Consider the following 18,760-nt stretch of genomic DNA (forward strand, 5'->3'; position numbering starts at 1 on the left):
CTCCCATCTTTGCTTGGCATGATGAAGCCTTCATCAATCCTGGAGTGATAAATGAGAAACACGAAACTTCACAGGCATTGTTCCAGGTAAATCTGTATCTACAAACTCTCCTTTGCCCAGGTTGGAATGGAACAAATAAATACACCTGTGCATCCCCAGGCTATTCTTGACTCCACCCTTCAGTCAGAGAAACCACCCAGGAAAAGTCCATATCAATTCCACAGCAATAAAGCAGCTTTATCGAGCCTGCAATAAGTCAATTTAAACACAAATCCATGGACAGGTTTAATTTCAGCATTTGCATAAATACTTTATTTTTCCACCATATCCCCACCCTTTTTTAGTGCAGAAAATGAATAATGCTGCAAGGTGAATTGTGCTTCCTGAATTGTTAAAGTTTTCATAATCTTCCTTACTCACTAAGTAGCCTTGTGTTTTATTTAATAACTATTCAGAAGCAGCGCTGAATAAAAACATATTTTAGTTTATTTTCTCTTGAGTTTTTATGTTATTTTTACTGTAACTGGTGCTTCACAAATGCAGCTTTTTCTTCACAAGATTCCTGAGGCAAGTTAATATTAGCATCTTCATCTTACAGATGAAGAACAGAAAGGTGGAACAATTTGAGCAAGAACACTTCAAACATTTGCTATTCTTGGATACATCTCTTGGGACACAAAGGCTTACTTGAAGGACTTGCTCTGCCTGGTTTCATTTGGAGTGGGATGCACTTTCTTTCCACAGAGCAAATCGCACAGAGCTCAAGTCAGCACGGCAGAAATCAAAGGCTGGTACATGCTCCAGTGCAGCTCCTCTCCAACAAACCGATTTGTCACATTCCCACCTTCCTTCTGCTCCCAGCAGCATGTTCCCCTCCCCTTCCAGCAGCACTGGCACTTGCCTTGACTTCTGTGAGCTCCGCCTGAGGAAAGGGAGAAAAATGTGACATTACTTTCTGCCAACAAGCTACAGAGCCAGTTTTGCATTTATAATAATCCCAGAATCCTAGAATGGCTTGGCTTGGAAGGGACCTTAATTCCAAAACCCATTCCATGGGCAGGGACACCTTCCACTAGCCCAGCTCCCTCCAACCTGGCCTTATAAAGTGTATTTATTAGTTTTCAGTGTATGTTATTACTATTTCTAAAACAGCTATTTTATTTATGTGTAGTTAGGCGTTAGCAATTACATTTCAATTTACTATTCATTTACATAATACATAGCAATCACAAAAGTTTATAAATATTCATTACTAATTATCGCCATATAATTCACACATAACTTACACATACTGAAATAATATATAAGCATATATTATTTATAAATTATATTTTATAATACCAGAACTCCATAAGCTTTCGATGCACTGGAGGGGGAGCACCCACCCAGCACGGCAGCCCTGAGGGGCTCATGGCTCGTCAAGCAAGTTAAAATTTTAGGCATCAATAAATCACCAAAGATCAATAAATCACCTTTTAGCTCTCTACACCTCCCCCTTCCCCGCTCCGTCCCTCACGAGTTCCCGCCCCCCGCGGGCGGGGCGCGCCGGGGTCACCGCGCATGCGCGCAGGGCCCACGCTGGGATCGCGCCGGTCCGGTGCCCGGGAGCGATTCCCGGGAGCCATTCCCGGTGCAATTGCCGGGAGCGATTCCCGGGAGCGATGTTCCGCCGTCCTCCGCGCAACTTCCGCGGCCGGCGGCGCGCAGCCTCCAGCGGCAGCAGCGAGGGCGAGCCGGAGCCGCAGCCGGAGCCGCGGGAGGAGCCGGCCGCAGCCCCGTCCCCAGACTCCGGCGCCAGCTCACCCTCGGATGGGGAAGCGGAGCCCTGCGAGGCCGGGGGCGATCCCCCCGCGGAGGAGCCGGCCCGCAGCCCCCGCGGCAGAGCAGGGCACGGCTCGGGCCCGGGGCAGCGCCCAGCCAGGGCCGCAGCGGGGCCGGGCCGGGCCGGGAAGGAGCTGCTGAGCTTCGGAGGCGAGGAGGAGCGGGAAGGTGAGGAGGGATCGTGTGTGTGTCTCTGTGTCCGTGTCCCGCGGAGCACACACAGCTCCGGGACCGGGCTGCCCTGTGCTCCCGCCTCAGCGAGCGCCGGGCTCCCTGCTGCCCCTCGCTGCAAACACACCCAGGGCTGTGTCAGGGAAGGGCTCCTGCAGGATAAACCCGTACTGAAGCATGGCCTGGGCCTGGTTAGTCTGGTCTCATCTGGTCCATCAGTCCCTCTAAATATCTCAAACACCGGTGTCAAGAGAATGGTGCCGGTCTCTTCTCAGTGAGGCCCAGCAACAGGATGAGGAGCAGTGGCCATAAACTAAAACACGAGAAGTTCCACCTCAGCACGAGGAAGAACTTTTTTACATCAGGGGTGGCAGAGTACTGGAACAGCCGTGAGGGAAGGCCTGGAGTGTCCCTCTCTGGGACATTCCAAACCCACCTGGACACATTGCTGTCTCAGCTGCTCCAGGTGACCCTGCCCTGCAGGAGGGTTGGCCAAGGTGATCTGCAGAGGTTGCTTTCAGCCCTAACCATCTCTGAGTCTGTGAAAAGTACTTGGACAATTATTTATGTCCACATTCTTTCGACTGGAAAGCATCTAAAATCTTACAGGTGGAGAAAACCAGAGAGAACAAGTGCTGTGTGATTCCATGACTAGTTAATGATGAACAAGCTTAAATAAATTAAACTTGAGTGTTTAATTGATACTTCTGGGCTGTTACTGTTGTGCTTGATGAGAAGACATAGCCACCTTGGTGGGGACAAGCTACAAAGAGACCCTGCCTTTCAGCAGAGCAGTGTTGCTGTGTTGAGGAGGCTGAGCTGCACAGTTTTTAACTAAGAAGTGATCACTATGAATGATACAGCCACAGTAATGTTTATAATTTTTCCAGCCAGAAATGAAAGACTGGACATAGCCTTTAGTGCCATGGTCTTATTGACGTGTTGGTGTTTGGTCATAGGCTGGACTTATCTCAGAGGTCCTTTCCAACCTAAATGATTCTGGGATTCAGAAGTTATGCTGTGCATACATACAGCTTACATACACTTTTGTGTGTACTACATACATGTATGTGTGTCTATTTGCTTTATTAATGTTACTTAGAATCACTGTTTTATCTGGTAGGTGAGGAGTTTTTTAAAGTTAAAAAGCCGTCCTTCAATGAAGTAACCTTTAGAATTAAAAAGAAGGAAAGCCTACTGCCTGCACAGACAGAAGCTGAAGAAAGCAAAAGTAAGTACTTTTGTTATTTAAATATTTTATTAAATGCATGAAGAGTGATGTAGAAATACTGCTGTTAGATGTTCTTTACTAATTAATTGAACCCAGAATTATAATTCAAATGTTAGTTTACAGGTTTATAATTGTAATGTATTTGTGCTGAAATTATTTTCAGTTTGACCTTGGTAGAAGATTATCAGAACTTGGAGGCTCTTCTTGAGAAAACCTGATTATGCAGAATATTGTACTACATCAAAGTTAACAAAGTTCTGCTAAGTTTATACCTCAACATCGTTTCTTTCAAACTATGGGCTGGGTATCCACTGCTTATTGCTGTCAGATTGCAGTTTGATCTGGGTATTGGCATTGAGGGAAAATGTGAGCTTAGTAGCATTTTGTTTGATGAAACTTTGTGTAAGCATTATTAAATTGTGTGCATTTACAGCATTTAAATATTTGCATTGAATGCAGTCAATAGCCTTGATTATTCTGGTAGTATCCCTAATTTCGTTGAAATATAGTCAGTTGCCCAGAGAGGCTCTGGACTCCCCATCCCTGGAAATGTTCAAGGCCAGGTTGGATGGGGCTCTGAGCACCTGGTCTAGTGGAAGATGTCCCTGCCCATGGCAGGGTAATTGGAACTAGAATATCTTTAAGGTACCTTCCAACCACAACCATTCTGTGGTAAGTTTCCTCTTGGAATATTTGGAGTTTGTGTGTTTTAGAAACGAATGTGTCTGTTATGTATTCCCCTTTGGACTCCTCTGTCAATTCACAGATATACCATATTTACTAATGTTAGATAAAAGTAAATTTGATTAAGATTGAGCAATAATTCCCTTTGAGGTTGTGATACGGCTGAGATGATAACTTTTCTTTGTAACTTCTTAGCAAAACATCATATTCTTATAAAAGATGGTACATTCTGTTGTTCAATAATCTGATTTACTGGAAGTATAGTGGCAGATGAAGATAAATCAATATTTTTGATAATAACTAGAGACAAGACCAATATAATTGCTTATAATTTACCTGAGAGCTCCCTCATTGTTAATGCTTTAGAAAAAGTGCTTTCTAAAAGCAGTTTTTCAAGTCAAGAATCCAAATACACTGTGAACAATCAGAATATTAATTAGTAGTTATCTGAGAGCTGATCTCATTGTTTTGTGCATGTAAATACACTCTGTGTCCCAGAAGGACTTGTAGTTCTTTCTATGAGAAGCATCATCAAAGATACTTTTATTCAACACAAGAATTGGCTTGTAAGTGATTGTCTTGGAATGTTACAGTTTGACATGTTTTGATGAGAACAAATGGAGATAGACAATGATCAGCCTTTGCTGCAGCAAGGTGTAAATAATTTCTGGTAATCAGTTATGGCACATCATGTTCCAGCAGCTGAAACTGAAGTAATGGATATTTTTTTCCTCTATAATGCAGAAATCTGTCAGTCGGAGCCTGGAGTTGGTGACACCAAAGATACTTGTGAAGAGGAGGAGGAGAATGAGGATGAAACTTACTCTTCACTGAATGAGGACTACAACAGCTCAGGCTCTGAAAATGAATCCAGCTCTCCACAGAGGAGGAAAGATTTATCACCAAGTTAGTTCCTTGGCTTTTTTTCTTCTTTTTTTTCCTTTTTTAAAAAGAAAGCTATTTTAGAACATTCTGTATTTGAAGTACCTGACAAGTTAAGTGAGATAAGTTCCACTCAGCTTAAACCACCTAAGGTATGGACATCTGTTTATCCTGAGTCAGGGCTACCTTTCTGGAAGAATAATGATGGTTCCCCCATATTTTTACTTGCAAGCATTTATTGTCTGACTGTGCTAATTTTGGGAACGGAGCAGAAATTATGAGCACTGGTTATAGAAGAAAGGCAGCAGAAAATTTCTCTTTAGTGATGCACAATTTCTTTAATGAGGTGAAAATAAAAGCTCACTTTGAGGTTGAGAGCCACTTTTTCATCTCCTTATGTTCTACATGGTAACCATAGTAGAAAACCATCTTGTGTCCTGTATCCAGAGTTGTACAGTGATGCTGAACAGTTGTGATGATTGACATTAGGTACAGAGTATTGCTTTTAGCCTTTTCCTTAGATTTTTTCTCTTTTTGATGCAGGCAGTATCCCCAGTGCAGCTCACGTTGAGGCTGCTCGGAGGAAGCGTCACTTAGCCAGGACAGAGGCTGATTATCTTCCCCTGGATGTTTCAGACAGTCCTCAGGTCCCTCAGAGAAGAGGAAGCAGTGATTTGGAGAGTGAAGATGAGTCTGAAACAAAGAATCTCGATTTTGCTCCTAAAATGAAAACTCTTAGGCAGAGGATGACTGAAGACTTCGGTGGGTTTGTGTTGTTTCTCCCAGAGACTTTGTTTTGTCTCTGGAACCACGTGGGACTTGTCCAGCAAGGAGTGAGGCTTTGCTCCTCAGGGCTCTTGGAAAAAGGCTGTACAGTTGGTACTTGAGGTTTATATGGGTCATAAACCTGGTTTAGGTCTCACTTGTGGTGGTGCAGGATATTTTGAGAAGTGTTTACAGAATTATTTTTCACCTTGTTGACTGCAAAAAACTGGCCTTGTATAAGGCACATTTACTGTGAATGAAGTTACTGTAAGTCCTGCCTCCTGCTTCTGGTCTGGTCTTCTAAGTGCTCTCCCTGCACTGACATTATAAATTTAAAAAATGAAAAACAAACAAACAAACTAGCATCCCAGCCCTTCAGAAGTAAACAAACCTGCATGCAAAACACAACTGGCTTTTCCATTGTTTTTATTCCCTTAGAGCTGCTTGTACAGTTGTTTATGAAGCACAGGTTTACTACAGTATTTGAATAAGGGCTATAAGGAATGAATAACTATGAGGAGAATCTGCCATTTAAATTAATGCTAATGAGATATTTTTGTATCTGTGGTTGTGTATGTTCTGGAGTGCTCAAGGGTTTGTTGGGTGTAATGTCACAGTCTATACTTACACTCTTGTTTACATGTATTATGCACAGCTTTGCTTTGAGACATAAAAACAAGATGTTTGTGTGCCTCCTACTGCAGTAGTAGTTGTCTGAGAAACAGTTGGGGAAATTAGTGTGAATTCTAGTGAAATCCCAGCAGCCTTTTCCAAGCCTTCCTTGCCTTTCAGTGTTGCAGTCCTCCATCTGCAGGTTTTCTGTCTGCTGCTTTTGTGTGTATCACTCTCGGTATTGGTTGGGAGACCCATTGTTGCTTTAGGTGGAGGAGAACACGAGAGGGGGGAAAAATAAAGGGTGGAGTTACATCTAATAATGGTTGTTTTAACTTCCAGTGTCTTTGGGTGATGGATCAAGTGATGATGAAGCCAAGTGGGAAGAACAGCAAATCAAGAAAGCTGTGAAACTCTCTCAGGTGACACATGTTTTCCTAAACATTGGAAGTTACTTTTTGCTTATAGGCATAGAGAACTGTTCTATCACTGTTCTACCCTCTCATTAGGGAGGATTTTAAGATGTTATTCCCTGGTTCTTCAGGGAAGGATGATTAGAAATATGGGAAGATGATAATAATAATAATTAAAATCTGTAATCTCTGGCTGTTGAGAAGCAGTGTGGTTCTGTCAGCCCCAAAAGCAGGTACTTGTTGTGATAAGAGATCACAAGAAGCAGAAAAGAGAATTCTGAACTCTGATTTTTTTGCTGCTGTGCAAGGGATCTTGAAAGCAAGAGTATGCAAATAATACAAATGTTGCAAAGCAAGAATTGTTATTTTATTCTACTAAATTTCTGTTGAGTAGCAATCTGAGAGCTCTCTTCACAGTTCAGCAGAATGCTGTCTTTTCCCCAGTAAGTAATTGGCAAAAATAAACTATATTCTGATCACTTACTCTGGATCAGACTAGGAATGTCTGAATAACGAGCTCTTTATTGAAGTCAGAATTGACAGTTGTAGATTTTTTCCAATTTGGGGAGCAGAGGAATGGGAAGTTACATCTTCCAGAGACTGGTGTTCAAAATTAGTATGAACTTAGATCTTCATACTCCACTTGTTTATGGAAAAGTTAATTCTGCTTTTCAGGAAACATCAGCAATTTATAGCCATAGAGCTTGTTAGTTATGGACCTAATGCTTGAGTTGATTGGGTTTTGTCTAGATTTTTTTGTGATTGAAATATGTATCTTTGTATCAGATGTCTGGTAATCAAATGATAATGTCTTGTTGATGTGTAGAGTTGCAAAGGGAGAAATTGTGTAAATGGTGTATTAAAAATTGGCACTTAATTCTTGTAGGAAATTTGTGATGATGCTTCTGTGCGTAAATACCAACCAAGCAAACCCAAGTTTGATACCTCTGTTCCTCTACCACCTGTGAATTTGGAAATTGTGAAGAAACGACTGACTGAAAGGTAACTCCTTCACTTAGCAGTTGTCTGAGTTTTTGTCACAGAATGAGACAACAGCTCTGAAATCTTATTCTTTTTACCAGAACATTGAGCTTTTTAGGGTTGTTTTCATGTGTGGACTGAGAACGTTTCTGTCAACTCAAACTTTAGGAAGTAAATTAATTTATTTGGCAGCAGCTTTTTTTTGCTTACTGGCAGTTCTTGACAGGAGCCTTGGCTCAATGTTACATTTGCCCAGCAAGCAGAACTTCACTGGGAGGGAGCAGGTAGAGCTGGCACTCCCACCCCTCCTATTCCTGGTTCTTAAACCAGCTGCAAAAATAGCCCAGTGTTTCCTAAAGCAGCCCAAGTTCTCTGCAGCCTGTCCAGAACGTGCCTGGATCTTTTTCTTTAGTTGTGTGCCAGGCTGTGACTTCTCTTGAGCAGCTCAGCTGCTGTGTGGGCAGCTGCAGTGTCCTGGGATGGACATGGGAACCTCCTGGAGGGTGTGTGGGAAGGACAGCTGGGGTCAGGCATGCCAAGGTAAGCCATTCCCTGTCATCCCTCCCAGCACTGGGAGCAGCTGTTCAGATAAGTTTAGACAAGTAACTTAATACAAGTGAAACATAAATTGTGCTGTGAACTTGCACCAGGCTCTCTCTGTATTATCTTTGGTTTGCACAGGACATCAGTGATGCATTTGTTTAGAGAAGTGAAACTAAATTGGACTAAATATTTTTGTGGGATTGTATGCTTTCTTAGCTTTAATCACCTGCAGTGAATTGAGTTAACTGAAGCAGGAGAATCAAATAAGAAAACATAAGAATACAGCTGTCAAGAGTGGGCAACTTGTCTGGAAAACAGCAAGAAGGGGAGGGGGAACCTGTTTGGAGTAAATGTTGTAGATGTTTTTAACTTATTAAGTGCTGGAATAGATTAATATTTTTTCTTTTTAATTTATAGCACAGTAGAACACAACAGCTTAGTTCAGCTATTTTCTTTGGAAAGTGTTCAGTTCAGGGAGGTGAAATAAATTGTGGTCTGTGCCTTGATTCTGTTATAGGCCTGCTCAAACACTTGGGTATGTAAGGAGGGAAGGGGAAAAAAGAGAGGAAGCAGAGTTGTAATATATTTTAATGTTTGTGTGCTCCGTGTCTACTAGAGACAGAAGTTTTTGGTGTTTATCATACAATAGTAAGAGTTCTCTGTATTTAATAGTGAGCACATTGTGAATGTTTACAGGTACTTCTGTCCATGCAACTTTTATTACCTGGTATGGACATGCTGATGTGAGCTGTAGCTTTTACCAGATTACATTGGGTAGAATCTATTGAAATAATGTGATACCATGTAATTTTGGCTTTTGTGTTTTTTGGGAAATGTGGTGTATTGAGGAGTCCAGGTAAAATACCTGTGGTGCTTTCAAAGCCAGCACCACATAAATGGTATTTGAGTCAGCAAAGCATGGTATTTGTCCATACCCTGTCCTTCTGTAAATACTGGCATGGGTAAATTTTTCAGTGCTGCTCAGGTCAAATGCAAGTGCTATTGTTAGCACAGGCAAAGATTTTGTATGTGATTATAATGGCAAAAAAATGTTTTGGAATGTATCAGCTGTTGAGTTGGCAATAGTTCTGATTGTTTGGGTTTCTCTCTTTTAGGATATCATCCTTACAGGATGTGCACCGTGCCCACCAGAGAGAGTATGAAAAATATATGGAGGATATTGAGAGCTCAAAGATGTCTGTCCAGGAGTTGGAGAAGTCTTCAGATGCAGCTCTGAATTACAAATTCTACAGGGCCATGAAAACATACGTAGAAAACTTGATAAACTGTTTGAATGAAAAAGTATGTATATTTTCCTCTTTTTTTTTTTTAAAGATGATAAAGGTGTATTCTGTCAGTGAAAAATGAGAGATACCACCCACTTAAAAATCAGTTATATCAGAATCAAATTTAATTTTAATTTTGTGTCACCTTGCAGTTGTAAATTTCTTCAGTTAGCTCTAAAGAGAAGGAATGTTAGTGAATACATTTTCTTCGATGGGTAGTGTCTCAAAGGCAAACTGAAATAAAACAAGGACACCAGTAGTGTCCTGGTGAACCCTTTTGAGTGAAATTTTAGTCCTTGACATGTAACTGGCATGTAGCTTGTGTTTTCAGCCTGGAAAACTCCCATGACCAGGAACTTACTTGTCAATCTGTGATACTTCTGTTCTAATTTCACAGCTATACAAAAACCCCATGGAAATTGGTTTTTGTTCATTCTTGTGAGATGTAAATCCCTTGAAAGCCTGATTGGTGTTTCCTTATTGCAGCTGAAGGACATTAATGAACTGGAGTGGGCTGTCCATGCCCTTCTTCAGCAGCGAGCCGTGAGAGTATCGAAGCGAAGGCAAGAGGAGCTGAAAGATGAATCTGCTTACATTCAGCATCTGACAAGTTAGTACAAAGTAATTTTCAGTGAGAAAATAACTTCTGTCTTTGAGCAGAAATGCAGTTAATTTTTGGGTTAAGATTTTAGTTTTCACCTCTGATCTCCTTTCCCCTTCCCATTGTCAGTAGGCATGTTCTACTGTACCTCATTTGAATTCTTACCTCAGATAGGAGGTAAGATGTGATATGCCCATTATACTGTTTTTTCTCTGGTTTAATTTCTCTGAATATGACATGGCTGAGTGCCTTGTCAATTTTTAGTTTTTCAGTTTCACTTTAATATTTAAAAAGAAAAATGGGAGTCAGTTTTCCAGTAGGTCTCAAGTTGGAGAAAGCTTGCTTAGTATGGAATTCTGTGAATATCTGAAAAAGCTGAGTGTGTAATTGGCAATGTCACTTTTACCTGAGAGTGTCTGTAAGTCTGTGTGTGCTCAGATTGGAGATTTCCAACTAGGAGGTGACACACAGGTAGCACAGCATGAAGAGAGAAGCTACTTTGTGTAAGGGTTTTTTCTAAAAAAAAACCTGTGCTTCAGAGTTGCTGTGGGAAAAATTAGTACATATTTTCATATTTTCTTTCCACACCAAGGTATTGTTTGTATGCTGTGTGAATGTCTAGCTGCTTCTATCTAAAAAACCCAAACAAACCAGACTTCCAAAACCAAACCCTTTAAAACTGTTCAGGCAAAGCTGAGAGCAATATGCTTGGAGCTGCTGGGAACAGATGGAGGCCAGATGCACTGGATCCTGGTAAATACTAAATCATGTGGGTTCAGTCTTCTCACTTCAGGGGTTAACTTGCTGATGAGAGTAAGTAGCAGCCTGGATGGTTTTGTAAAATGGTGTGGCAAACTGACAGCAGGTGTAAGGAGAAAAGGATAATACCATAGTAAGAGTTGCTTTTAAAATGATTTTACCTCCAGCTCATTCCAAATGAGACTGTAGTTGCATGTTTAGCAGCACATAGCATTGGTTTTTTATGTTCCTAGTTGTATTTAATATAGTAGAAAGACTGGTTTTTTTTACATGATAGTTCTTCGGTAGTAATACACCCTTTCTCTTTGACATATTTTGCATGTATCAACAAGTTGTTAGTGCTACAAGGAATTTACTCTGACTTACTTGGGATACTGTTAGAGTTTTGATTAAGTTTGTTCTTTTGTTGGTCATTTTTGTTGGTCATTTTAAAAACATACCACTTTATTTTTGGCTGTTTCTGTGTTCTGATAGGTGGGAATGACAAACCAACAAAAGGTGGAATGGAAGGTGATGGGAAGACACAGGTTCTGGAAATGTGTGAGCATCGAAGGTAACTCTTACATAGAGGTGCACTTAACTCTGATAAATGTGCTGTGCACTGACTTCCTGTCATGAATGTAAACCTGTAGGATTACTAAATGAGATTACACTAAAAATATTGCAGTATTTGCTTTCCAAAACTTGAAGTACATGGAAGCCATCTATGTGTTAATGTCATTCTCTTCATATTGATTTGAACCTGAATGCTAACAGAGCTGGGTATTTTAAATTAAAAAGTCTTAAGTGAGACAAAACTATGAAGGGAGCTTTTTTCTTCTTATTTTAATTAATAATATTATTAACTCTTACAGAAAAAAGTTTTTGTATTATTGTCTAAATAGCAAAATTGGGCAGAATTGTTTCTGCTGGAGAGGTGGTGGTGAGTGAAGCAAATCAACGTCTAGCCCCAGGTCTGGTGTCATTGTAGGTCAGACAGATGCTACATTTTGGATGTTACAGTGTTCAGAGATTTGTACCAATTTTTTTTTTTAATATTATTGGGAGCTTTGAAAGTTTTGTAGTTGCAGTGGTACCTCAAGTCATTACTTTGAAGCAGAAAATACCTTGAAATTTTACTGGATGAAAAGTGGTATAATAATAACAACTTCCTCTCAAAGCAATTAGCTTTTAATTCTAATTGATGAGAATAACTGTTTAAAAGTATTAATGCAGTATCACTTGCATGTCATTTATCATTTTCCTGTGGTAGAAATTCAAACCATTGATTTTGCAGCCTGTTTTTCTTGATGCCACAGTACTAGTTTTTTAGAGCCCCACTGGCACATAGGTGCTGTCACCTTTTTCCTGTAGGTTGTTGAACAAGTGATCCAGGACTGACAGGACAGTCTGAGAGCTCAGTAAACACGCACTAAACTGTCAGACAGGATCCAGTTCAACACCAGGTGCTCAGTGTTGCAGGTGGGATGAGTTGTTAGCCTCATCAGTGGTGATGAGGTGATGGGAAGGTTATTGCAGGCTCCTGGGGAAGATCAGAGATGCTGCTCTGAGCTCTTGGATGTCAGGTCCCAAATCCCCTCCTTTTTCCACAGTTTAGGAGTCCTTTTGGTTCCCTAGTCACTCTTGCTCCTCTCATTGCTTCTCCTTAGGCTGTTGTTCTAAGTACATTTTTTGAAGTTGAATTATTTTCTTTAAGCTTTCTCCTGCATACACAGGAGAGGATAACTCATCTGAGTTCATTCCAAAATGCAGGACTTGCAGGCGGCAGGCGAGGGAGCAGTCAGGAGAAGGAGATCACCACGAGGGCTTGTCGAGTGATGAGGAGCTGACTCCCACAGAGGTGGATGAGTTCCAGAAGAGCAAAGGTTGGTGACAGTCCTAATGTGATGTCCTAGAAGAAGATCTCTTGATATTTCTTTAGTGATTTTTTAAGGGAAAGTAGAGGGATACTTCATTTGAGTTCCATGTTTTTATTTGCACACTGTTGCAAAAAATGCACCCAGGCAGTTCTGACTAATGACTTGGGAAGAATGAATGAATGATTTTAGGTTTTTTGTGGTGTCAGTTGTGGCAGCACACAACTGTGTGGTGGTAAGCTCTTTCAGATTGTGTCAAAGTTGATCTGGCAGTACTCAGTGCAGTGCTGCAAGATGTTTTGTACAGTCAATTTAATTCCTGAAGCTGGAGAGTGAATTAAAGTTGGTGTTTCAATTATCTTCAGTGAATGGATGAAGAGGAGGAGAGAAAGGGCTAATAGCTTTTCTTCACAGAAGGGTTTTCATGCCTAAAATTGTATCATTCTGGAACAAAGTTTTAAACATAGTGGTTGTATAAATCTGTGAAATAGATCATGAAGAAATTTGCCTTTCCTTGGTCTTCTGATAAATTTTTTTAAAAACTGGGTTTTAGCAGGAGCAGTTTTTAAACCATTTCAGTGTCAGGTGTGTCAAAGATAAATAATAAATGCAACTCTCATAAAAATCTGTTATGTCCTGTAGGTGCATAAACTTTTCAGCTTATGCCTCAATAAGTTCTGTGATTGTTTCTTTTTATTCCCAATGAATATTATCCATAGATAACGTTTTAGAGGATAGTAGGAAAATCTTTGAAGATGTACATGCAGATTTTTGTGACATCAGAAAAATCCTGTTGAAATTCCAGGAATGGAAAGAGAAGTTTCCTGACTCTTACTGTGATGCTTACATCAGTTTCTGCCTGCCTAAGCTATTAAATCCATTGATCAGAGTTCACTTAATAAGTTGGAATCCCCTTGAGGTGGGTGCATCAGCTGGAATTTTTGTTAAAAATTGTGTGTGTGTATGATGTATTAATATGAAAAATATTTTTTCTATACATAACACAGTGCATTAGAAATTAAGAAAGTACTGTGTTTTCTCAAAAACTGAAGCATGTTGTGGAATCTTCTTAACTTTCCCCTTTCCTTTTGCCACACCTCCTGTAAAAACAGTTCTTCTCCTGGGTTCTTTGAAGACACTTGAATAATCCTACCCATTAAATTGTAGCTTTAAATCTAGTTTTGCTGTTTTGGCCCATTCAGTGATGAGAGTGGATCTGAAATTAGGTGGGAATTTGGGGTGTTACTGGATAGAGCTTTTCTCTTAATGCTGACCACCTGAGCAACTAACAGGAGTCATCTTTCAGCAGAATTTTACAGAGTTGGAAGAGATGCCCTGGTTCAGAGCTATAGAAGAATTCAGTGATGCAGAAAATGTATCTGAATCAAAAAGAGATGATGATCATGATGATGAAGTTTTGCCTAGAGTGATTGAAAAAACGATTCTTCCCAAAATTACAGGTATGATAAGACTGTATTGAAAGTGTTCACTGCAGCTATGCAATCAAACCTTAAATAAAAATGACAATATAAAATAATGTTGGTGATATCACAGTGCTCCAAGATGTAATGATTATGTGGGGCTGAGGTGGCCTCTTCAAAATTACTGTGAAAGGCTGAGCTTTTTATATGTTTACTTCTGTTACATTGTAATGGCTTGAAACTGGGGCAGATAAGTACTTGTGTATTGTGAATAAAATAAATTCCTGGGTTTTTTTTCAGCATTTGTGAAGAGTGTGTGGGATCCTTTATCTACTTCACAAACAAAGAACCTTGTACAGCTTTGCAATAACATCTTTGTAAAACAAACCCTTTCCAAAAACGAGTCCAGCCGAGCAAGAGAGGTAAAAGCTGTGGGACCAAGAAAGGGGAACTCACCCACTGTGTGTGGTTTTGTGTGTGCTCCTGTGGGCACTGAGAACATTCTCCTGAAGTTGTTTGGTTCTGATTACTTTTTTGTTTTGTTTCTTTATATTAAGATGATTTAACAGTTAAACCTCCAGCTCTCTGATTCTCTCCTTGTTGAAGATTATGAGGCAGAAATTAGCTACTGTTTGTAGAAAAATTCTGCCTGTATCTATCCAGAATCTGTGTGTAGATCTAATCTTTCTTCACTGCAATAACGATCATTTGCACTTAATTATCTTTCCAAATTTGAGATTTAAATGCTGGTGATGCTTCAGTGGTCCATTCCTCAAGCTTTTATTTATAAGTAGGCCTAGAATTTTAAAACTTGAGAATCCCCAAAGGTTGGTTAATTGGTGAGGAAAAAAACTATTATGTAATCCTAGCAATCCTTTAATATTTACTTTTATATACACAGTAACTCTAGGAAGCCCTTCTTAGCCTGATTTTGGGTTTATTCTGATGTAAATCAGGAGATTTATCTAGAGAAAAATGGGATAGATGTTTGGGCCCTGAATATGAAAATAAATATTTTAAAGAAAATGTTTATGCCTTCCAAAGTTTGCTGTTTTGAAACCATGGCTTAAAGTCAAGCGATACAACTGAGCTTAGCAAGAACTTAAATAAATAGGCTTAAAAAACATAGGTGGCAATCTATGGCACCTGAAAACACATTGCTCAAAAATGCATGCTATCTTAGCTATGGTGATTTTTTTGACATAGAATTTAATATCTTTTAATGGGCATCCCATGTGTATAACTTACTTTGGTTTTAATCTGTACAGTTTTCCTGCTGCCTTACAGATCAATGTGCAAAAAAAGGCCTCACCTAGGGATATAGCTTAGGGATATACTTGAACCTATAGGTAATTGCAGCTGTGATTTGTCTGCTGTTTCTGTTTTTTATTCAGGGTCTCAATGTGTTATATACAAATGGCAGATACACTTATCTCTAAGGGACCAGACTAAATGAACTAAATATAAATAACTTTGGAGGTTGTTACAAATGGGATATAAAGTCTTTATTCTGAGGACACATTAATAATTCTTTTTCAATAGGATTTGATGAACACTGTTGTCCTAAGAATGAAGAAATCTGTAGAGGAAGATGTCTTTATTCCTCTGTATCCTAAAAGGTAAGCTGACCCTGTAACTCTCTTAAGTTTGTATATTTAGTTCCTCTACCTTTCTCCCCTATAGATATAGATGAAATAATGCAGAGATCAGATGTCTGTTTATCTTCTTTTAAATCAAACGAAAAATAATCTTTAACTTTTTCTTCTCCTGACCAGCACTGTGGAAGACAAGTCATCACTACGTTCAAAATTTCAAGAAAGACGGTTTTGGTCAGCTGTTAAGGTAGAGAAAATAGGGCTGGTTTTGTTCTGTTTGTCCTCTCTGAAATTCATTTCACTGGAAACATTAACATCCCAGACAATATTCCAGCTTTCCTGCTATTCATGTTGCCTATCCTCCTCCTTGACTCAGAGCAGGTTAATTTTCAGGTAACTTAACCTCAAGGTATTTTACCTTCACAAACACAGCCTTACCTTGTGCTCCAAAATGACAATTGTAAGGATTTATAGTGATAGAGGCAACAGAAAAAAGCCTCAGTGCCTAATAATACTGACATGAGCTACAAAAAAATCTTTGTGATGCCACAAACTGTGGCATGTCATGAGGGACTGTGTGTAATTTTGTCCTGAGAGTTGTAGTAACTTTTTTACTTCTATCTTTGATTCTCTGACACTTGGCTTAGTGCCTTCTGTACTCAGTGAATTGTTAAACCTCCTAAAAGGGTAAAATGTTCTTCCCACCCTTGCAGGGCATATATACACATATCCAGGTGTATCTATACATATATATGGATACATTTGTAAATTAATTAGGTTATTTACTCTGTGCTCTTTATTAGTGGCTAACTGATGGAAAGTTTGGAGAATGTAAATCCTAGAGTTGAGGACTTGAATTGGACACACACATATTACCTCTGTTTTTCTTGTATGAAACTTGTAACAGCTTTTGCACACTTACAGCCAGCAGCTCTACAGATTCTTTGTTTCTTCATTCCTGCAGCTGCTCTCCAATGTTGTCCTTTGGGATGGGATTGTCCAGGAGGACAAGGTCCGTGATTTGGGACTGAGCAAGCTGCTGAATCGTTACCTTCTCCTGAACATCCTAAACACACCACCAGGGCCAGATAATATACAGAAGTGTAAAAAGGTAAAAGATAATCCTCATTGGAAGGGTGTGTATGCTAAAAGCCTTTTGTTTTCATGAAGAGGGGTCAAAACTAAAGATGGAATATTTTTTTAAAAAAAGAAAATTGAAACATTTAAAATTTTATTTTAATTTTTTTCTTTTAACAACCTTGCTGCATAAGAGCATTTTAGAGCAAATACTGGTGTGTAGGTTCTTAAGCATAACTACTTGGAGAGATAATCAATGTTAGCTTGAAGGAAAAATCACACCAATGAGTGAATGTCAGAAATTATGTGGTTTGGTTATATTGAAATGCTTGTTAAAGTTGTTCCAAATATTGTGTGAACAGGTGGTTGCATGCCTCCCAGAAAGATGGTTCCAGGATCTCAGGGGTGGATCAACTCTCCCTGAATTACTGAACTTCAGCCAGCACTTGCTGCAGTGTGCCCATGCACTACACAAGGACAACCACAGGTAATGGATGAGGCTGTCCTTGGGATTCAAGTGCTACCCCAAATACTTGGTGTTTAAAATTTTTTAGAAATTCCTTAAATACCATATATTTGACACTTGCAAGTATGCTTATTTTATGTATATATCTCTGTAAAAGAAAAGATGGAATCTAATGTGGAGGAGCACTTGAGCAGTCCTTACTGTGAGTTTGAGGTGGTTGATGTTGGGTGCAGTTAATGATCAGAGTAGCCAAGGTCATGAAACAAAAATGATACTTTAGATAGGTTCATAAAAGTCTCTCAGTCACCATCACTGCTATATTTTTTCTTTTTTGTATTCTTAAACAGTGATGAAACAAAAGAAATTCTTCTCCTGCTGGTGAAAATTGGAGCTCTGCATATTGTTGAAGACTTCATTGAAGAGCATAAACTTGAACACCTTAAAGCAATGACTGGGAAATAGAAATATTTGAAGGAATGCTTACATTACTGAAACAAGCCTGGTATTCACACTAAACCAGTTCTAATATGAAATTTAATTAGTTGATCCTGCCTACTCCAGGTAGTGGTAATCACTACCTTGGTGTTAAATACATGAGGTGTCTTTTCCAAATGTCTTTTACTGCCATCTACTCCTAGATTAGGGAGTATTTAGAAGTTGCAGTTGTCAAAGCAATGGTTCAGGCTAAAATGTGTGATAGTGCTTTATTGCTGTAGGATTCTTGGAAGGAATCCTGCAAACAGAAAATGCCTGTAAACTTCATCAGTGCTAGCCAGCAGACAACTTGACAAGTAATTTTCAGTATTAATTGCTAAGTACCATTCTGACTCAGCACCCACTTGTGGTCCACAGTGATTTTTGTAGGGTTATTGTTAAGCCATTGTTAGTGAAAAGGAATTCATGATGTCCCTGATGCAGAAACACACGGAGGGTCAGTGTGCAGGTAAGGAATCAGGATTTTCATCACAGATGTTGTGATGACGAGAACAGGAAAACTTCAGTTACTTTCTAGTAACTGGAGTTCTAGAAATCTCCCTTTGCTTCCCAGTAAGCTGTACAGAATTTTACTTCATCATATCCTTGTTAGGATATTATGTTATTTCTAATGTTTTATAATTTTGTATATTTGCAATAAATATTGTTACAGAATAACAAGGATGTTTAATTGTAAAAACTGTAGTGCATCACAGAATCTGTATGTTTGTGACTATTTCCCCAAAATCTTCTGGGAATAGAATTTAACTCTTGTAAACTTAATCCTTATGCCTTCTTTTTTATATTTTTTTTAAGTTAAAAATATATTTTTATAAAATACTGTAATTGTAAAGAGGTTTGATTAGTATTACAGACAAAAAATTAAAAATAATTTGGGGCTTTTTTGAAAATAAAATATTTTACTGTGGTAATGACTCTTACAGTTCACTTCTTTAACATGTGACAAAAAAGTTATTAAGATGTATGAAAAAAACCCCTCTCCAGCTCCACTAACCCACAGCAGCTTCAGGATTTATATTGCAAATACTGCTTTCTAATGATCAATTTCTGCTGTTTCTCCTCTCAAAATGCCAACAAAAATGCAACTGCTGATCAGCAAAC

The 18,760-nt window shown here is 39.3% G+C and overlaps 1 protein-coding gene across 1 annotated transcript; it reads left to right on the forward strand.

Moving 5' to 3' along the window:
- Window positions 1–1,583: 1,583 nt before the first annotated feature.
- Window positions 1,584–18,566, forward strand: GCFC2 (GC-rich sequence DNA-binding factor 2). Its single transcript, XM_042779126.1, has 18 exons — window positions 1,584–1,989; window positions 3,116–3,223; window positions 4,652–4,813; window positions 5,333–5,551; window positions 6,509–6,588; window positions 7,466–7,581; window positions 9,219–9,405; window positions 9,876–9,999; window positions 11,224–11,302; window positions 12,502–12,614; window positions 13,325–13,524; window positions 13,915–14,065; window positions 14,327–14,448; window positions 15,569–15,645; window positions 15,802–15,868; window positions 16,586–16,732; window positions 17,061–17,185; window positions 17,512–18,566. Exons 1-18 carry the CDS (start codon window positions 1,662–1,664, stop codon window positions 17,624–17,626), a joined length of 2,520 nt encoding a protein of 839 aa, XP_042635060.1. The 5' UTR covers window positions 1,584–1,661; the 3' UTR covers window positions 17,627–18,566.
- Window positions 18,567–18,760: the final 194 nt, after the last annotated feature.

Source organism: Catharus ustulatus, chromosome 3, assembly GCF_009819885.2.
Source record: "Catharus ustulatus isolate bCatUst1 chromosome 3, bCatUst1.pri.v2, whole genome shotgun sequence".
NCBI lineage: Eukaryota > Metazoa > Chordata > Aves > Passeriformes > Turdidae > Catharus > Catharus ustulatus.

Bases quoted from the DNA above. Each gene is read 5' to 3' on its own strand.
- GCFC2 (XM_042779126.1), top strand. From the start codon at position 1,662: ATGTTCCGCCGTCCTCCGCGCAACTTCCGCGGCCGGCGGCGCGCAGCC. The intron at 5,552-6,508 runs GTGGGTTTGTGT...TTTAACTTCCAG, and splicing joins GAGGATGACTGAAGACTTCG to TGTCTTTGGGTGATGGATCA. The intron at 9,406-9,875 runs GTATGTATATTT...TCCTTATTGCAG, and splicing joins TAAACTGTTTGAATGAAAAA to CTGAAGGACATTAATGAACT.